This window comes from Rattus rattus, chromosome 1 (genome assembly GCF_011064425.1).
Source record: "Rattus rattus isolate New Zealand chromosome 1, Rrattus_CSIRO_v1, whole genome shotgun sequence".
Lineage (NCBI taxonomy): Eukaryota > Metazoa > Chordata > Mammalia > Rodentia > Muridae > Rattus > Rattus rattus.
This window is the reverse complement of record NC_046154.1, coordinates 155,572,798-155,591,989: the sequence shown is the minus strand read 5'-3', so window position 1 is coordinate 155,591,989 and position 19,192 is coordinate 155,572,798. Positions and strand designations below refer to the sequence as shown.

Sequence of the window (19,192 nt, the reverse complement as noted above, 5' to 3'; positions counted from 1 at the left end):
AGCCCAATACCCCAGATTCCTTAAAACATTCCTTGATTTTCCAATTTTCCCAGGTAACGGGTTAGTTGCCCTCTGCTCAGGTCAGCACAACAAGGAGCCCCTTGCAGAGCCCACCTGCTGCCAGAGAGTCAAAGGGCTCGAGGGAGTCTTCACTGAGGATCGGAGTGTCTTCCAGTTGCTCAGGAAGATGTGAAGGATCATCTAGACAGCTCACTGTGGGATCAGGGACCAGGACCGAGACTTCTTGGTGCAAAGACTCCACAGAGGAGACAGAACCATTGTAGCCACACATCTTTAGTTCTAGGCAATCCCAGGAGAGACCGAAAGTCAAAACTGAAGCCTTCAGTTTAGCTATATTGGGTGTATAGCAGATGTCCAGGCAACTATTTAATGAAGTCCACATATGCACACGGTATGGACTGCTCTTCCCTAAATGGCCCTCCCACAGCCATATTGGTGCTCAAATCTGTTAAACATTCTCTTAATAAACTCTAATTTTGCTTTAAAAACAAGATGTTCATTCAATCAACCTTTATTTCTAGCTATATGCTAGGAACAGATCCTATCCAGATATATTCCCAAAACAAATTATACATCATGCAAAGAGGAAGAAAGAGTAGGCCTAAGACAAGAGTCTATCATATACTTATTTTTTCCCAACAAGTGGAACAGAAAAATTATTTCTTTTTTTAATATAGGGTAGCCACCCTTATATTGATTATAAACTACAATTTTTTTATCTACTTTTAGGGAAACAAAAAAAGATTGTCATATTAATATAAACCAAAAAAAAAAAAAAAAAAAAAAAAGGAAAAGATTAAAAAAAAAAGAAAGGAAAGGGAGTTTAATAGACAAACAATGATGCACTCAGACTATCTTCTTCTCAGGTTTATAAGCTAGTCACTACTATGGGTGAAGTCAAAACTGAAGCTCCCACATTAGCTGTACCAGGTGGCTACAGCAAGTGCTCAGGCAACTCTTTCAAGCAGCACCTATTCCAGCCCCAGCTAGGATCTTCATGGCTTAGTGCTCTCTGTTTATGTTGTAGCCATTTCATCTACTTCAAAGGAAACCCCGACCCACCCACCCTTTCATGAGACTGGGTCTTGTGTGTCTTAGGTTGACCTTGAACAACTACTGCATCTACTTCTACCTCCTGAGGGCTGAGATACACCATTTGCCAGTATGGCTGACGAGCCAGAACCCAAGGCCCCATTTCCGAATGCTACACAAACACCCTACCCTTTAAGCTACATCTCCAGCCCAAGAAGCCATTCTTGATGCAGTGTGTCTGGGCTGCTGCAGGCTTGCCCATTGCCCACCTGCCCTCTCCAGGCCAGCAGCTCTGCATGAGCTTGGAATAATTTGCACTCCCACTCTTGAACTGGTGCTGCTGCCACCACAGAAACACCAGCCATTTGGCTCTGCTAACACTAACATGCAAATCAGCCTCCACTGTAGAGAGCTGGAAAGACAAGTTTTCCTCACTTCAAAAAGCCACTGTCCCCACAGCCCCACTTCCCCTCTCACACCCAGCTCAGCTCACAGACCCAGTTATACCTGGCTGCTCTTCCTCCAGTTCCAGGCTGCCTACCAAGCCAGTGCCATTTTCTGCCACAACTGAGGTCAGCTCCTTTTCCGCTGCCTCATCAGGATGGAGGTCACTGCTTACACCCTGGGAAGGTGCAAAGGTCTGGATACTAGACCCCAGCATTGGAGAAGTCTGTGGGGAGGTGAAAAAACTTGGGGGTCCATTGGGCATCACCTCAAAATTCTGGTCAGGAAAAGAATCATACAGTTCCTGTGAATCGAAGTTAAGCCCCACGGGACTCTGGGTACCATTGGCCCAGAACTCTTGGCTCCCAGCTCGAAGATTAGTGTTGTGACTTGGGGATGAAGGTTGTCGGCTGCCCCCAAGGATACCGTTGAGCGGGTATTGCCCCCCAGGGTATTGAGAAAGAAGGGGTGGGTCCTTGAGGTTGTTGCCAGGATTGGCAGATGGGTACTGTGAGTAGTTCCAAAGACAGTCGTAGGCCACGTTAGGGTGATGGAGGTGTGAGGTGCTAGAGGAGTGGGGAGCAGAGTTCAAAATCCCTGAAGTAGTAGTGTGAGATACAGTAGATAAGCCATTAACATTCACATCCCCATTCAAACCTGGCAGAAAAAACAGAAAAGGTTTGGCTATGAATATACATATAACTATCAAATAAACTTCAAATTGACAATGCGGAGGGTACAGGCAAGGGGATTCCTCTGTCACCTTGATCTTCTACCTCTCAAGGGGACGATGTGCTGCTGAGACTGTGGTTGGTGTGCCACAGGAGCTGGTGGCAGCAGCTGTTACTGCTTTTACTACATGAAGCTGCGCATAGGTTTCCTACAATGGCTTGCATTCTTCCCCACTCTCATTCCTTATGAGAAGTCTTTCCTTGGAGGGCCTGACTGAATTTTCCAGTCCCCACCCACCTCTTTCATTAGCGTCTACTTGGCCCTACAGTGGCACCAGAAGGGACAGCCTCCACCTCACTGCTACATGCAGACCCAGCACTTTGTGCTGGGCTAAGAATAGAATTTGCAGTCACCACAGTGACAAGATTCCAGTTCAGAAGGCTGGGGTTATTAGCCCCTCACCATAGGCCCAAGAGGGTAATATGCAGTAGGTAAAAATCTTTCCATGACCAGTGCTGCAGAGAGAATTCAGCTCTAAAAACAGCTATCTTTGAGTTTGCAAAAGACAACAATGAATAAAAGGGACTAAGACACTAAAGAAGTTGCAAGCAGGGCTGGAGAGATGGCTCAGCGGTTAAGAGCACCCGACTGCTCTTCCAGAGGTCATGAGTTCAATTCCCAGCAACCACATGGTAGCTCACAACCATCTGTAAAGAGATCTGATGCCCTCTTCTAGTGTATCTGAAGACAGCTACAGTGTACTTATATAATAAATAAATAAATCTTTAAAAATAAATAAATAAATAAATAAATAAAAGAAGTTGCAAGCAGGAGTCTGTATATGGAAGAATTCTACAGCAGTAGGTGGGTATGAACGTGTGGAAATTCCAATGGGAGAGAGGGGCTGGCTTGTGCTTATCTGCAAGTGTCTTATAAATGACAGGAGGAAAGCAAGTACAAGTCAGAAGGCTTGACTGCAAGGAAGGAGAAAGCATGTGGAATTCCACTTTTAAGCACAATGATTTGAAATCAGGCAAATTTAGAATGTTAACTGATAAAAGAACTGAGCAGGAGAACTGTCATCAGTTCAAAGACATCCTGGGCTAGAAAAAGTCATTACCCCCAAAGAAAAAAAGAAAAAGAAAATAAGCTCAACAGCAACACTTTCATGTGGAATGATGAATTTCTGGGGAGGCCCTGCCCATCCTACCCCTGTGTGCAAGGAAGAGAGGCAGCTCCTGCACAAGCTAAAGACAGTTTACGGGGACCTTCACCACCTTCTTCAATCCCAGTCCAAACATCCTTCTCATTCCTAAAGACAAGCCACAGACCCACCACCTTCATCTTCAGCAGCAGCAGGTACCTCCTTTTCTGCCAGTAGTCAGGAACAGGACCAACAGAAAAGCAAGCTAAGATGAAAAGCTCATATATCTCTTCCAATCTAGATCTAAGACAGGAATAAATACGTCCTCTTAAGCCCCTAAACCTTTTCTGAAGCTTGGTTTCCCTCTGGATAGTAGTAAGCTCTATGGATTTATTCCTGTCACTACCTGCCAACAAAGAGTTGTTGTGATGTAGCTAGCCAAGACAGACTTCAGTCTCCTCTTGCCAACCTGATCTGATGATGCCCATTCCCCCCACAGGTCTGTGGCCTCCATACTTACTTTTCCCTTGCTGGGGGAAGTTCATGGGAGACCCGTTAGTGTAGAGGCCCTCCCCTGAGGAAGGAGAGGGTTTCAGTCCTGAGGCAGCTGGTGCAGGAGGAAGGCCAGTAAAATTAAAATGGTCGTTTGCCTCCATTTCTATAGGAGGGAGAAAAGGGAAAAATATCTGTGGTTAAACAAGCTTATATGATCACCTAGAGACTGTGTGCCTCCCTCCTTCATGTACCCTTCAATGTAGGCACTGTGAGAAGATGCAAGTTGAAAAGAGAAGAAAACACACCCTTTACCTGGGCAAAGACCCAACTGTAAGTCAAGCATGATATCACAACTGTAAACCCAGCATTAGGAACGGTATGAAATGAAGCCCTTGGTGGAAATGAACTCAACTCTGATAGAGCTGTCTAAGATGGATGAAAATAGAACTAAGAACTATTGGCAAAGTCCAACCTGTCAGACATTTGTGATGTACTAGTGCACATTAACCTAACATGTGAGAGATTGTTTTTATATTAAAAAAAAACCCCAAAAGTCCTTGGGTTATATTAATAACTTTTGGAGGGCATAAACAATTACATTGAAAACCTTTTTTTTCTTTTCCCTGAGACAGGGTTTCTCTGTCTGTCCTGGACTCACTCTGTAGACCAGGTTTGGCCTTCTACTCAGAGATCTGCCTGCCTCTGCCTGAAGAGTGCTGGGATGGAAGGCTTGCACCACACCATGTGGGCAATCAGACAGCTTTATCAAGTTCCAAAAGTTGAGGCGATAAAGCAGACCTAGATAATATTTTAATTATTCATTTAAAAGGATAAATAAGTTGGTTATGAAAATATGACTATCTTTTGGCCAACATCTCCAAGAGGTAGATAGGGTGGGTGGGTGGGTGTGTGTGTGTGTGTGTGTGTGTGTGTGTGTGTGTGTGTGTGTGTGTGTCAGTCAGACCTACCGGCACATGCCTACAAGCCCAGCACTCAAGAGGGCAAGGCAAGAGGATCAAAGCTCAAGGACAGCCTGGAGTACACAGTAAGATCCTGATTCAAAGCAAGCAATCACAGTTTATGAATATGCTATACATTGAAAGTTAAGCACCATTAGGTATATGCGTGAACAGTCTACACACGCTACATGAATGCACACACACAAACACACACACACTGCTTGTGTGTGTGTTGGCACATATGCCATGATATGTGTGTATGAGTTAGAGGATAATTTGGTGAAATCAGGGCTCTCCTTCTACCATGTCCCAGGGACTGAACTCAGTCCTCAGGCCTGGCAGCAGGAAACTTTACTACAAAATCCTATATCAGCCTCCAGAACATGATTTTTGAGCCTAAAATATAAACCTTGTGTAGCAATTATGGCATAGTAATTCTTTCTTTTTTTTTTTTAAAGATTTACTTATTTGCTTGTTTACTTATTTACTTATTATATGTAAGTACACTGTAGCTGTCTTCAGATACACCAGAAGAGGGCATCAAATCTCATTATCTCATGGCTGTGAGCCACCATGTGGTTGCTGGGAATTGAACTCAGGACCTCCGGAAGAGCAGTCAGTGCTCTTAACCACTGAGCCATCTCTCCAGCCCCCTAACCTGGGCTTTCTAAGTGTTGAGATTACAGGCACATGCCACAAAGCCCAATTCAGGAAAAGTTTTCTGTGCTAATTTATATCTCATATAGAATATCCCAGCTTCATTCTAAAACTACAATAAGGGCTGGCAAGATGCTCAGCAGGTAAAGGTGTTGGCAGCCTAGCCTAATGAGCTGAGTTCAATCCCTGCAATCCACAGGACAGAAAGAGGCTAATTACACATGCGTCGCACTCACATATGCATGCACACCCACCCACCCACCTCTCAGCTCTTTGGTTAAGATCAAGTGCAAAGTAAGGAGCGGGCTTCAATCTGTAAGCACCCATGAAAAGCATCCCGGATGTCCCACTACAGGGAAAGCCCCCTCTTTAGAACATGGATCCAAAAGTAATTATCAAGAGACTTGAGTCTCTTGAGTGAAACACACAAAACAATAAAACTAAATTCTTGTGTCAGCCTGGACTACTTCCAGAGCTTAAGCCACAGAGCAAACGGAACATGTAGTAGCTCACTTCAGAAATCCTGGAAAGAGCGCAGCCAATTCCATTCGACCTGCACTTCCCCTCTCGCCTCCAGTTTTAGGCATTCATGTATCACCTGGGAACAGTGCACCCTCAAAGATAGGTCACACTTAATTTGTTCTTTGTTTTGTTGTTGAACAAACAAGGAAACTAGTGAGCCTATCCATATCTAACTCTACAGACTAAGTGTTAACAAGTGGACAGCCAAAGAAATTAGACATTTAAAAGGAATACAAGCTATTTGGCACCTGCCCCAACTGAAGGGTCACAGGAACCACAGCCATGTCACTCATTTTATCCCTAAATACATGCTACGTGCTGTACAGCCAGTGAGCGTAAGAGCAGACTCCATGTTCAAACCTTAGCTCTACACTGGCTTCTTTGACCTTGGACAAATTACTTGGAAAAAATTTTATCAAGCAGTTCTACAGCTTGTAAGGGTTAAACAAGAAAATTTATATAAAGGCCCTTGTATTGAATGTTAGGCTTAGTTTGTTTCACAGGCTCTCACTATATAGCCCCTGGTAATTCAGAATTCCTAGAATTCAAAGATGTCCCCTGCCACATACCCGAAGTGATGGGATTAAAGGTACGTCCATAATGCCCAGCCATGTTAGTTTTTCTTATTAGACAAAGAATAAAAAGGATGTTTATCTTGTTTGTGTATGTATGTATTTATTATATATTTATAAGCATATATAATATATAAAAGCATATATAAAATATTAAAATTTTTTTTTCAAACAAGGTTTCCCTATGTAGCTTTGGATGTCCTAGAATTTATTCTGTAGACGAGGCTGACCTCAAAGTCCAGAGGTTCATCCAGCTGCTTCTGCCTCCCAGGGCTGGCACTAAAGGCATGTGCCACCAAGCCTGGCTTTTAAAAGGCAGATGTTTTTTTAAAACTTATAGTATGGGAGATATTACAAGAGAGATGATGTTGCCAGACTTAATATATACAACTTAACTCCTGGTTTCAGATGTCACAATATAATACAAGTAAATGACAGGCATGGTGGCAAGTGCCTTTTGTCCCAGCACTTGGAAGGCACAACAAGCAGGTGGATCTCTGTGAGTCTGAGGCCAGCTTGGTCTACCTAGCCAGTTCCAGGCAAGCTAGGGCTACATAATTAAGACCCTGGATAATAGTGGGATTACAGGCACATACTGACAACTTGCTTCTCAGCATTTAAAAAAAAAGCCTAATACCCCCCCCACACACACACACAGAGGGAGGAGCCCTCAGAGGTCAGAAGAGGAGACAGATCCCTGGAACTGGAGTTACAGACAGCTATGAGCCACCATGTGGTTGGTGCTGGGAATAGAATCCAGGTCTTCTGGCTGGAGAGATGGCTCAGTGGTTAAGAGCACTGACTGCTTTTCCTAGAGGTCTTGAGTTCAAATCCCAGCAACCACATGGTGGCTCACAACCATCTGTAAAGAGATCTGATGCTTTCTTCTGGTGTGTCTGAAGACAGCTATAGTGTACTTATAATAAATAAAGATTTAAAAAAAAAAAAGTCCAGGTCCTCTTTAAGAGCAGTAAGCACTAGACATTGAGGAATATCTACACCTGTTTCTCAGCATTTTAAACAGTGATACAAGTGACCCAAGGTTGAGAAACAGAAGTTGTTCCCATTCTGTCCCACACATTTTGGGAAGCTCCAAGTTTTCTATACTCCCAGTTCCTGACACTGGAGACAGTGATCTTTAAATGTCATACCTTGAAAACTTCTCCTCATCTTCTTCTTCCATCAGAGCTCCTGGTGCCAAATTCACATTAAAGGACGCCCTCTTATCTAACCTACTCACATTTCTCTTGGAACTCAGATTCAGACCAACTAAAACACGTTCTGACTGAGGCTCAATCTCTTTCAAAATATCCTTTCTTTAACCTCCATTTCAAACTAGAACTCTTAGTAAGGTAGAAGGAAAGTGATGAAATTCTACATTGAGGTAAGGTAAGAAAGTACTACCAAAGAAAACTGCCATGTCCAGGCAGGTTCTCTACCATCACCTGGATGTCAAGTCCCACCATCATGTTTTTCCTGAATTTAATTTAACACTGAAGTAGAGAGAGAGCGAGCCAATGATTTACTGCTGAATGTGTTGCTCAGTGTTTTATAGTTGCCACTACAAGACTAGTATAAGTTTGTTCCTATTTTTTCAGAAAAATAAATTCAGTTTTCCTTCCTTCCTTCCTTCCTTCCTTCCTTCCTTCCTTCCTTCCTTCCTAGACAGGCTCTCTATATAGCCCTGGCTGTCAGGTAACAGCCCATATGTAGAGTAGGGTGGACTTGAACTCACAGAGATCCATCTACCTCTGCATCCTAGGTGCTGGGATTAAAGGTGTGTGCCACCACTCATGGCCAGCTTTCATAGAGATAAAATTGTATACTTGTACCATGTGCATGTCTGGTGCCCATGTATGTCAGCAGAGGATGTCAGATGCCCTCAACTGCTAAAGTTAAGAATGGTTTTGAACCACCATGTAGGTGCTGGGAATAGAACCCATGTCTTCTTTCTGCAAGTGAACAGAGGTATCTGAAGCGTCCAAAAGGTGTTGCATCCATCCCCTGGAGCCTGAGGTACAGAGGTGAGTGCTGGAAACTGAACTCAAGTCCTCTTCAAGAGCATCATGCATGAGATCTCTCCAGCCCCATTTTTGTTTTTAATTCGTTTTTTGAGAGAGTCTCAGCACGTAGCCTTGGCAAGAGTGGAACTCACTATGGAGATCAGAAGTCTGCCTGACTCTATCTGTGTGTGCATGTACCACCACCACAGTCCCCAATTTCCTTCTGCATGTATGTGTTTCTTTCTGTGTATAGATGCCAGAGCTTGTATGTGCCAGTGTACATGTATATCAGAGGACTTCAGAAACCATTCATCTCCTTTGGGGTGGGGTTCCCCGTGATCTTGAGTGTACCAATTTGGCTAGACTTGCTGCCCTGTGAGCCCTAGGGGTCTTTCAGTTCTGCCTCACAATCACATACCACCATGCCTGCCTGACATTTTCACTTGGGTTCAAGGGATCAAATTTGGGTGGCTCATGTCTTTAGTCCCAGTACTCAGTTATAGCAGAAGCAGGTGGAAGTCTATGTTTCCTAGAGAGTTCCAAGCCAGCCAGGGCTACACAGTGAGATACTGCCTAAAAAAATTACTAGCTGGCCAGTAGTGACACACACCTTTTAATTCCAGCACTCAGGAGGCAGAGGAAGGCAGATTTAAGTCCAGCCTAGTTTACATAGTGAGATCCAGAACAGCCAGGGCTACACAGAGAAAACCTGTCTCAGAAAAACCAAAAATATTATTAGAAAACAAAGGCCCCAAATCTCTTGACTTCTTTCTTATACTGCTGTGAACTAAACCCAAGGCTGTGAACTAAACATATCCTCAACAGACTTGGTTAGTTATTCCTTGTAAATAAGGCAAAGGAATAGAAAAGTACTGGCAATGTAAAAAAGTCAATCAACTTAGTTCTAAATTTAATGTTCTAACAGACTTAACTGAATCTTCAAAAAACAGAGATTTTAAATACCCATTAATGAAAGACTGTGGATGTACCTGTAATGTCACTACCTAGGGAGAGGCAAGAGCCCAAGTTCAAGGTCATCTTTGGATACATGCTCTATTCAGAAACCAGTCTGGATTACACAAGAACCATTCAGAGAGAGAGAATCACAAACCATATCATCACAACCTGGTTTTTGCCATAGTTCTTACACTTTGTTGCCAAAGGAATAGTTGTGTGTATAATATACTTCACCCTTCCCACCATGTACAAGTACAAGGTCTTGCAACACAAAAACAACACCAAATAGGAAACCAAGGCAGGACTGCCTGCTTGGGCTACAGGAGTTCAAAGCTAGCCTGAGCTGGAGCTGGGTGTAGTGAGGAGCAAGCCTTTAATCCCAGAATTAAATCACAGCAGAATCGGGTAGGCCTCTGTGAAATTGAAAGTCAGTCTGGTCTATGTTTCATAGTTTTAAGGTAGCCAGGATCTCACACAATGAGATCATGTCTCAAACAAACAAAACAAAACAAAACAAATATTAATTAATCTATCGCTCTAGCATGGAAAAGGCCCCAAGTCCCTTGATTTCTCCTTTCCTACAGTGCTATGGGCCCTCTACACACTAAGAGGCAAACAGATCTCTGCCTTCAAGGCCAGCCTGGTCTACATGGAGTTTTAGGACAGCCAAGGATACATACAAAGTCCCTGTCTCACAAATAAAATAAAAACAAAGCCAGCGTGATTTACATGAAACCCTATTGCAGAAATAAGGGGGGGGGGTGTATCCAGAAAATCCCTCTATGTCCTAAAATATAAAAATTCACTTTTCTGTCTGTCTCACTTCACACATCACAGACAAGATCACTCACTACACTAATTAATAACTTTACATCACTCTGAGAGTAAAAGGATAAAAAAAGGTTACCACCAGGAAGACGCTTGATTCTCTTATGGCCACTCCTGACTCCAGTACTCGAGACTAATGAGAGGCTGAGGTGAGCCCATCTGACTCTACTTAAACCAATATTTCCTTTTCAAATAGAGGCTTTAATACCAGTGTTTGGAAAGCCAGGCAAGTGGATCTCTGAGTTTGAAGCCAGCCTGGTGGCACACTTCTTTAATCCCAGTGCTGAGGAGCCAGAGGCAGATCTCTGGGAGTTCAAGGACAGCCAAGACTACAGAGAGACCTTGTCTCAAAAATAAGTAAAAGAAGACAAAAAGAAGAGGTGAACCAGGTGGTGGTGCACACCTTTAATCCCAGTGCTTGTGAGGCAGAGATGGGGAGTCTGTGGCCAGCCTGGTCTACAGAGTTACAGGACAGTCAGAGCTACACAGAAACCATGTCCTGAAAAACAAAACAAACCAACCAAAAAAGAGTGTTCTTAACACAAAACTCTTATTTCCATATCTTTTAACAAAGAAAATCAATTTCTGAAGGCTAAAGACAGGAGAAGTTAATCAATTGGTGGGGTTGGTGAGGAGGCTCAGTGGTTAAAGGTAGGATAGAACTGAGTCCTGAAACTTGTTCCCTGATCTCTACCCACACCCTGTGACAAACATAACTTCACCAGATACATGTACCTTCTAAATACTAAAATGGTAGTTAACGAATAGCATGTGTGAGAAAGACCTTGAGTTAAATTCCCAGCACAAACACACACAATACAGCTGATACCGCCCAGATTGGAAGACTCCGCCAGTCAGCATCAGCATCAGAGAGGCAAGGCGACATACTTGTTTCTGTTTCCAGATTGTCAGTCACCCCACTAAAGAGCAATGATTCAATCTTATTTATCTTATTTATCAAGATACCATTTTCACAAAAATCACATATGCCTGTTCCTATCCTAGATCTTTATGGATTTATATGTAGTCAACAAGTTTCTGATAGAAAAAATAAATCACAATTTCAATGATAGGTGTCAAGTTTTCAGGCATTCTTAGCATTTCCACTCTTGATCCTAAGCAAACCCAAGAGACAACAAAATGGGATAGAACCAGGAATGGGGCATACACCTAATCCCACTGTGTAGGAAGCAGAGACATCTCTGTAAACTCAAGGCCAGCCTGGTCTACATAGAGAACTCAAAGCTGGCTAGGGCTACCTAATGAGACACTTTCTTAGGGATGGTGGTGGATAGGGAAATTCAAACAAAAAACAAAACAGAGAGATATAGAACACAGTGTCATCACTCTATCCTTTAGGGGAAAAAAAAATCTCTTGGTTAGACCAGGTGTAGTGGAGTCTGTTCTGTAATCCCAACATTTGAGAGGGAGAAGACAGGATCACTCCCAGTTCAAAGCCAACATAAACTTCAAATACTTAGTTCTAGGCCAGCCTGATCCTGGTACAAAAAAAACCAAGTCTCTGTGTTGCAATGACATAGATATTAATCCCAGCACTCACTCAGGAGGCTGAGGTAGGTGATCTCTAGGAGAAGGGCAATATAGGGAGACCCTGTGTCAAAACAAAAATTAAAATTAAAAAAATCTCAGCTGATCAATGGTGGTACATGCCTTTAATCCCAGCACTCAGGAGGCAGAGGCAGGAAAATATAAGTTGTGGTCAATCAGGTTTTTAAAGCAAGTTCCAGAATAGCCAAAGTTATACAAAGAAACTGTCTGGAAAAACAAAAACAAAAACAAAACAACAAGATCTCCCACTTTGGTTCAGCACCCTCTGACCTTCAGGAGCATACCCACCCACAAGCACATATCCATATACACACCCATAATATAATATTTTGATAGTTCATTTTTATTTTATGTGCATTGGAGTTTTGCCTATATGTGTGCCCGTGTGAGGGTGTCAGATCCCCCAGAACTGGGAGGTAGGACAGCAGACAGTTGTGAACTGCCACGTGGGAGCTGAGGATTGAACCCCAGGCTTCTAGAAGAGCAGCCAGTGCTCTCTCATTTGCTGAGCAACCTCTCCAGCCCTCGCAGACCAACAATTAAAAATAACAAAAACGGGGTGGGGAAAAAAATAACAAAAACACATTATTTTGGGATGGAGAAATGGCTCCTCAGTTAAGAGCTGCTCTTCCAGAGTACAGGATTTCAGTCCTCACACTCACACGACAGCTCACAACTATTTTGTAACCCCAATTCCAGCCATCCAAAGCCTGCATCAGGTCTCTATGGTGGCTCCAGGCACACCGGTGATGCCAGGCATACATGCAGGCAAAAGACCCATACACATAAGAGTGGATCAACAACAACAAAACATTTAAAGAAAAAAGAAGGGCTGGAGAGATGGCTCAGTGGTTAAGAGCACCCGACTGCTCTTCCAGAGGTCATGAGTTCAATTCCCAGCAACCACATGGTGGCTCACAACCATCTGTAAAGAGATCCGATGCCCTCTTCTGGTGTATCTGAAGACAGCTACAGTGTACTCATATATAATAAATAAATAAATCTTAAAAAAAAAAAAAAAAAGAAAATGTGGTCAGAGAGGAAAAAACCCACATTTCCAAGAAATGTTCTTTTGGGGACTGGAAAAATGGCTCAGCAGTTAAGAGCGCTGGCTACACTGCTCGAAATCCTAAATTCAATCCCCAGCAACCACATGGCGGCTCACAACCATCAATAATGGGATCCGATGCCCTCTTCTGGTGTGTCTGAAGACAGCTACAGTATGCTCATATACATAAATGATAAAACAAAAACAACAACAACAAAAAAAAAAACCCCCAAAAGGTTCTTTTATCGACTAAAGTTAAGTCATGATAGCAAATTCCCCTAATTAGTTCTATAAAAGATAAAACTTCCAGGAACCCAAGTCAATGAATAGGTTTCACTGCAGGACTAGGCTAGAGTGATCACCACTGAGGAACAAGCTTAACACTGTCATTAGTAATAATCAGTCCCCACCCCTATATACAAAGCATAAGCTCACATCTTCCCCTTCTTTCCATATCTCAGAAGTACCCTTCTCTCCACAAACTTATTGGCTCAGATGTTCTGCAATAAAGAAAACTGGCATGCTTCAAAACATTAAGAAGGATCAAGAAAGCCACTTTAATTCCATTAAGATCTCAAGTACTGGGTTGGGGATTTAGCTCAGTGGTAGAGCGCTTGCCTAGGAAGCGCAAGGCCCTGGGTTCGGTCCCCAGCTCCGAAAAGAAAAAAAAAAAAAAAAAGATCTCAAGTACTCATGGCAGCTTTCTACACCGAATCTGCACTGCTTGTTCGGAATGGTGATCACTGCTCGTGATAACTCACTTTGATTCTCCATGACCTTTAACTTGGTGCAGGAGTGGGGTCCAGAAGAGACAGTGTACAAAAGGAGGACCAAGATCAGTGGGGTCAAGTATAGTTGACTACAATGGCAAAAAAAACTAACGTTTGGTAGCTCCAAGCTTGCCCAGAACGCTTCAGAAAATGAAACCAAATCAGATTAAAATGGTCATTTCAAAACAAGAGACGCAGCATAGAACGCACAGCTGCCATTTCTCGGCCACTTCCTGCGAGAGGTTGGGGGAGGGGCAGTTTGTGTACAGATGGAGGTGGTGGAAGCAATCGCCCCCACCAACATCACTCCCCCCGAAGAATACAAATCCCTCACTCCTGTAAGCTCCACAAAGGATGCCCGCTCTTGGCATTGACTTCTAGAAGTCGGGAACGCCGGGAAAGAAAGGGATGATGCGAGAGCACGGTCTCTCTACGGAAACGGGGATCCCCTTCGGAGAGGATTTCCTTGGAAAGGAATCCCTCTTTATTCTTGCCTCAGTTTTCGGCCTGACTCATACCCAGACGCCAAGTATGAGTTCTATTAATCCCCATCTCAAGAGTCGGGGCTCCAGGGCCCCAAGCCAGGCCAGCACGACCAACAGCCAAGCCCTCTCCACGACCCGGAGAACAGAAACTCGAAGCTCTCCAGGGAATCACCGTCCGCCCGTCCACCCCCCCCCCCACTCACCGCGGCCGAAACCCCCATCTGCACGAACCTCGGGGGTAGCCCACCGCGGGAAGCCCTGCGTCCATCCCCGGCACGCGGGCAACCCCGCCGCCGCCCCAGGAGGTGGAGCCCTCCCAGGGATTCCTCGGCGAGTGGATGCGTCCCCACCCCAGCCGAGCTTGGCCGCCGCCGCCTCAAGGGGGCCTCGTCAGCCGCCACCCGCCCCCGGCAGGGGTCCCCCTCTGCCTCGGCGTTGCCCGGGAGGGGAGAAGTCCCAGTCATCTGAGGCGCGTCAGTAGCCTGAGGGACGCCCGCAGAACACCGGGCACCCTGCCCTCAGGCCCCCCGGGCTGCACACCCCACAAACCTGAGGCGACGGCGTCCGGCCGGGTCGGGGCTCGCTTCTCCCCGGGGGACGGGCGGTTCACATGGCCAGGCTCTGGGCGCCAGGAGGGAGGAGACGCCCGCGGGAGAGGGGTGCAGGGTGCGGGGTATGGGAGGGGGCAGGGGGTCGCGGTTCAACCGCGGGGCCTGAGCCGAGCCAACATGGCCGGCAGGGGAGGAGTGAGCCGGAGGGGGCGGGGAAGCGGGGCCGACGGCACCACCCACCACTGCTGCGCCCGCTGGGTCCTAGTGCCCGGCTTCTTCCCTCGGGCCGGGATCTGGGTCCTAGCGCCCTGACTCCCTCACTACAAGTCCCTGCTTCACGCGCATCTCATTGAGGGCTGGAGTCTTGCTTCACCCAGATCAAATTGGAAGGCAAGCCATATCCCAGGGGTAACTTTAACGACTGGACCATTTCTAGGACCAAAGGCAGCGCTGCTTTTCTAACTGTGAAGGGCCACCTGGAAGATAATTTCCTCAGCAGGGTGGTGAAAAAGTGGAAGTTGATACTTAAGGAGCTATTTTACAGGGATGGAGAGAAGCAGAAGTCTACTCACTTATGTCCTGTAGGGACAACCTGGTCCTGCCTGGATCACTGCTTTCCTGGTGTCATCTGCAGGGCTTTGGTCATCCAGGAGATTCCTACACATGGGGAAAGGAGACTTGGCTCTGGCTCCACAGTCAAGATCTGAGTCTAGCCTAAATGTGGCCAAAGGGTAGAAGATGAGTAGTAAAATAACCAACAAAATGTCCCAAATGTTTATTTTTCTGTTCCCATACCATTCCCAACAGGGCTATATATCTGTGTTCTTTGGGGAACTGGACATCTAGAAAGGAATTACAGCTTATCTTTTACCTAAATGTGTGTTGCAGCGACCGGAGATGGGAAACAGTGTCGTACATTACAGCCATTTTTCTTTACATTTCAACTTCTCACTTACTCAATGAAGAAATCGAGCAAGACCCATAGAAACTCACTGATTTCATTCTCTTTCCTTACAATTCAAATTTTCTGGCTTCATAATTCCCATTCAACCCACTGAAATATAACTCTAGACTGTAAACAATTGCCTAAACTATGCAAAGCTAAGTCTGTATAAATAGGAAGAGCAACAGACAGAAACAGGATAATGAGATTCTGGCTGGTTTGGAGGTATCAACAAATACCTTTTCCTCTTGGGAGATGCCAAGAACTTAGAAAACTGGGTATGGATAGAATGACAGGGCCAAATCAGCAGTCTAGCACGGATTTCTTACCCCAGAGAGCGATTCTGAGTGTGGGAGATATGACCCACCCATCATTATAAATAGTTCAGATAGGCTTCAGAAGATCTCTTTTAGATAAGCTAACAATGTGAGCTCAGTAGAGGGTTCCCCTCCCTCGACTGAGGTAAGCAGATTACTAAGGGAAGGAGATGCATAAAAGCAAAATCTCTCTTCCCGGTCAAAATGACTTTGTAAAGTCAGTCCTGGCAGCCTACACCTGTAATTCATTCCTACCCTGAAGAGGCATAGATGGGAGGTTCACCCTGTGTGCTCAAGGCCGGAGGCTTGGTCTACTAATTGAGTTCCGAACTAGTCAGGACTACATAATCAGACTTTGTCTGGAAAAAACCAAAAGGACATTTATAGGTTGCCTGGGGGTTACACCTCATCCCTTCAATAGCCCACTAACCTCAACCTTCTCCTCAACCTGGAGAAAGGAGAAGTAAACTTATGCTAAAAAAAATGTGTAACCCCACCACCACTTAAAAAAAAAAAAGCTGAGGTTGGAACTGGCACCTAAGGCCTGGAGAGGGAAGAGACAGGTGTAGAGGAGAGCTGGTGCCTTATTTTTCTTATCTCTTCCTTTTCCCGGGGATGAATCTTCCTACTTCCAACCCAGGGGCTAACCAGTTCGAGACAGGGCATGCAGAGGAGCCTGCGCCAGTCAGACGTTCATGACCACGCCCCTTCGCTTCACCATCACACACCCACACACACCCACTGCTGGCTCCGGAAGAGCCGGTTACTCCTGTGCCCCACCCCTTCCGAGCCCAGGCCTAGTCTCCTCGGCAACCTTTAGGCCCAAATCCAGCCCTAAACCAGTAAAGGTTCGTAGAAGACCACCAGGGATTAGAAGAGAAAAACCAGGCATGATACGTACCCCCCCCACCCCCGTCTGGTACAGAAGGGCTTCCTATCGCTTTATCCCACCTAGGCTGGGATCTTCCCTGCTCTCTGAAGGATAAGGGTGGGCTGGGAATACGTCCCAAAGCTTTTTACTTTTTACCAGGTGCCTTGACATACGACCCCCTCCCCATGCCAAATCTAAACAACAGAAGGCAGACTTGACCACGTGTGTCCCCAAACATTTGTCAATCCTGTAGGATGTGGAGGAGGCCAACAAGCCTCCCTACAAGAAGCTACTCCAAAGAGAAAAGGGGCCAACGGTCATTTGATTAGCAACTTGTGAACAGTATCTGGGGAACACACTGAACCTCCCTCAAAACAAGCCAGAGGATGAGAAATGAAGTGGGGATAAACACTTGCCACCCCCTTCTCTCTCTCCATGTTCCCGCTGCTCCTCCCCGACTCTGGGTCAGCTGCCATCGTGCCAGCCACTCTGGAGTCAGATGGCTGGAGCCATCACTCTTGAGAGTGATGGTGGTGTGCATCCTAGCTGTACCTTCCCTTTCCTCTTCCTGACAATCCAGGCATCCAACCTTAAACACCACAGGCGAGACACACACACGCGCGCGCGCGCGCGCGCACACACACACACACACACACACACTGTATCCCTCCCAGCACCTTTAGTTGTGTCTCAGAATAGTATAAGACAAACCCTGACACCCATTCTCATAATTCTGGAGGCAGGGGCACTAGAGAAAGAGCTCGGGGCTCAGCTGGAGTTGGAGTATTCCCTACTGAAGGTAGGGTAATTATAAAGACCTCCCACTGCCTGACTGAACCATCATGCCTTTGCCACTGCTCTCTGCCCTGTAGCAATTCCCATTAGTCCCTTTTCAGCACTCAGGTCCGGACAAGACAATCTCAACGTATTTTGGAAAGCTCAGATTCTCTCATAATATGCCAAAAGGAATACAACCCCTCCCCTTCTCCAAGCGGCTCTGTGTCCCTCAGATTTAGTCTCCAAATTCGCCAATGAACAGCTCCATGGTAGGCATATAAGACAGTGACAGCTTGGGATCCCCCCCCCCCGTAGTAATCTGAAAGAGAAGGTCGGGCTTCCTTTGCCTTACCCAGCACCCCAAATCCCTTAGAGACTTAGCCCCAGTCTGTTCTGCCGCAACAGCCGCTGGAGCGGAGTATCACAAGGTTCCGGCAGCGTCGCGGCCCGGGGCGCCGGGACTAGGGGGAGGGGCCAGCTCCAGCCCGGCCGAGGGCCCTTCCCACCGAGATCAGGGGGCGGTGCTCGGGCCGGACCCCAAACTCCGCAGGAAAAGCTTTAGGTGGGACTTAGCTGAACTTAAAGGGCTGAGCGGAGCAGGACAGATAGCGACTGTAGCGTGCGTCCTCCGTCCCCCCGCCACCTCCCCGCACGACCAGGAGAGGGGTTGGGGTGGCGGTTATGCCCCCCTCCCCCCGGGGTTAGATGGCGTGGGAAAGCGCTAGTTCCAGAGAAGAGGAGGCGAAACCCAGACCGCGGGAGAGCTTTCTGGCGAGGGAGGCGCGGGGGAGGGGAGATCCGGGGCCGGAATAGGAGGGGTTGCCGGGAGAGGATGGCGGAGAGGCGTGAGAAGCCTCCGGATCCCGGCGCAGAGGACAGGGGAGGAACGGGCGAGGAGGCAGTGCGGGGGAGAGAGCAAGGGCAGCAGGCGCAGGGAAGGTCAGAGCCTGGATCCCAGGGGAGGACGTGGCTGCGGAGACGCTCTGCACGGGATCCCGGGCCTGGAGGCGGATGCCGGGCCTCACCTGAAGCAAGGCCGGGCCGGGCAGCGGCAGCGGCGGCGGCGCAGGTGGCCGAGCCGGGCGGCGGCGCGTCCTCCTCCAGCCCGAGGCCAGCGACGGTAGAGGGGAGGGGGTGGCGCTTAAAGGGGCAGGAGCCACCCGGGTGAGGACGGGCGCTCAGGGACGGCTGTCGCGAAGGCTCCGCTGGGGGAGGGGACGGCGGGTGGCGTCTCCTAGGGGCCAGAACCAGGAAGGATCCCAAATGCAGGAAAAGACAGAAACTTCTACGACATACTTGGGGACAGTGGTAGGTCTGAACTGGAGTACTCGAAGAGCTCTCTTTGCCCGCACCGGGCGCCAGCTAAGACTTATTCACAAAGGAGGCTGGGGAGCTACAAAGATTCAAGGAGGCCTAGGGGAGCAGGAGAGGGAACTCAAGGCCAAGCATGTCGGAGTCACGCACAGCGTCCTGCTAGGTAAACACCTTCTCCGGGCCCTATCTGTACTACAGCTGTACAGATCTGGAATCCAGAAAACCAGAGGCAAAACGCTCC

At 46.7% G+C, this 19,192-nt stretch overlaps 1 protein-coding gene across 1 annotated transcript in view; it reads right to left on the bottom strand.

The window, feature by feature from the left end:
• Positions 1–14,429, bottom strand: part of Baz2a (bromodomain adjacent to zinc finger domain 2A) — a 31,693-nt gene extending 17,264 nt beyond the window's left edge. The window contains exons 1-4 of the mRNA XM_032908878.1: positions 14,410–14,429; positions 3,834–3,971; positions 1,561–2,154; positions 115–300 (exon numbers count right to left, since the gene is read on the bottom strand). Coding sequence (XP_032764769.1) covers positions 115–300; positions 1,561–2,154; positions 3,834–3,969 — 916 coding nt within the window. The 5' untranslated portion in view covers positions 3,970–3,971; positions 14,410–14,429. The remainder of the gene's footprint in view (positions 1–114; positions 301–1,560; positions 2,155–3,833; positions 3,972–14,409) is intronic.
• Positions 14,430–19,192: the final 4,763 nt, after the last annotated feature.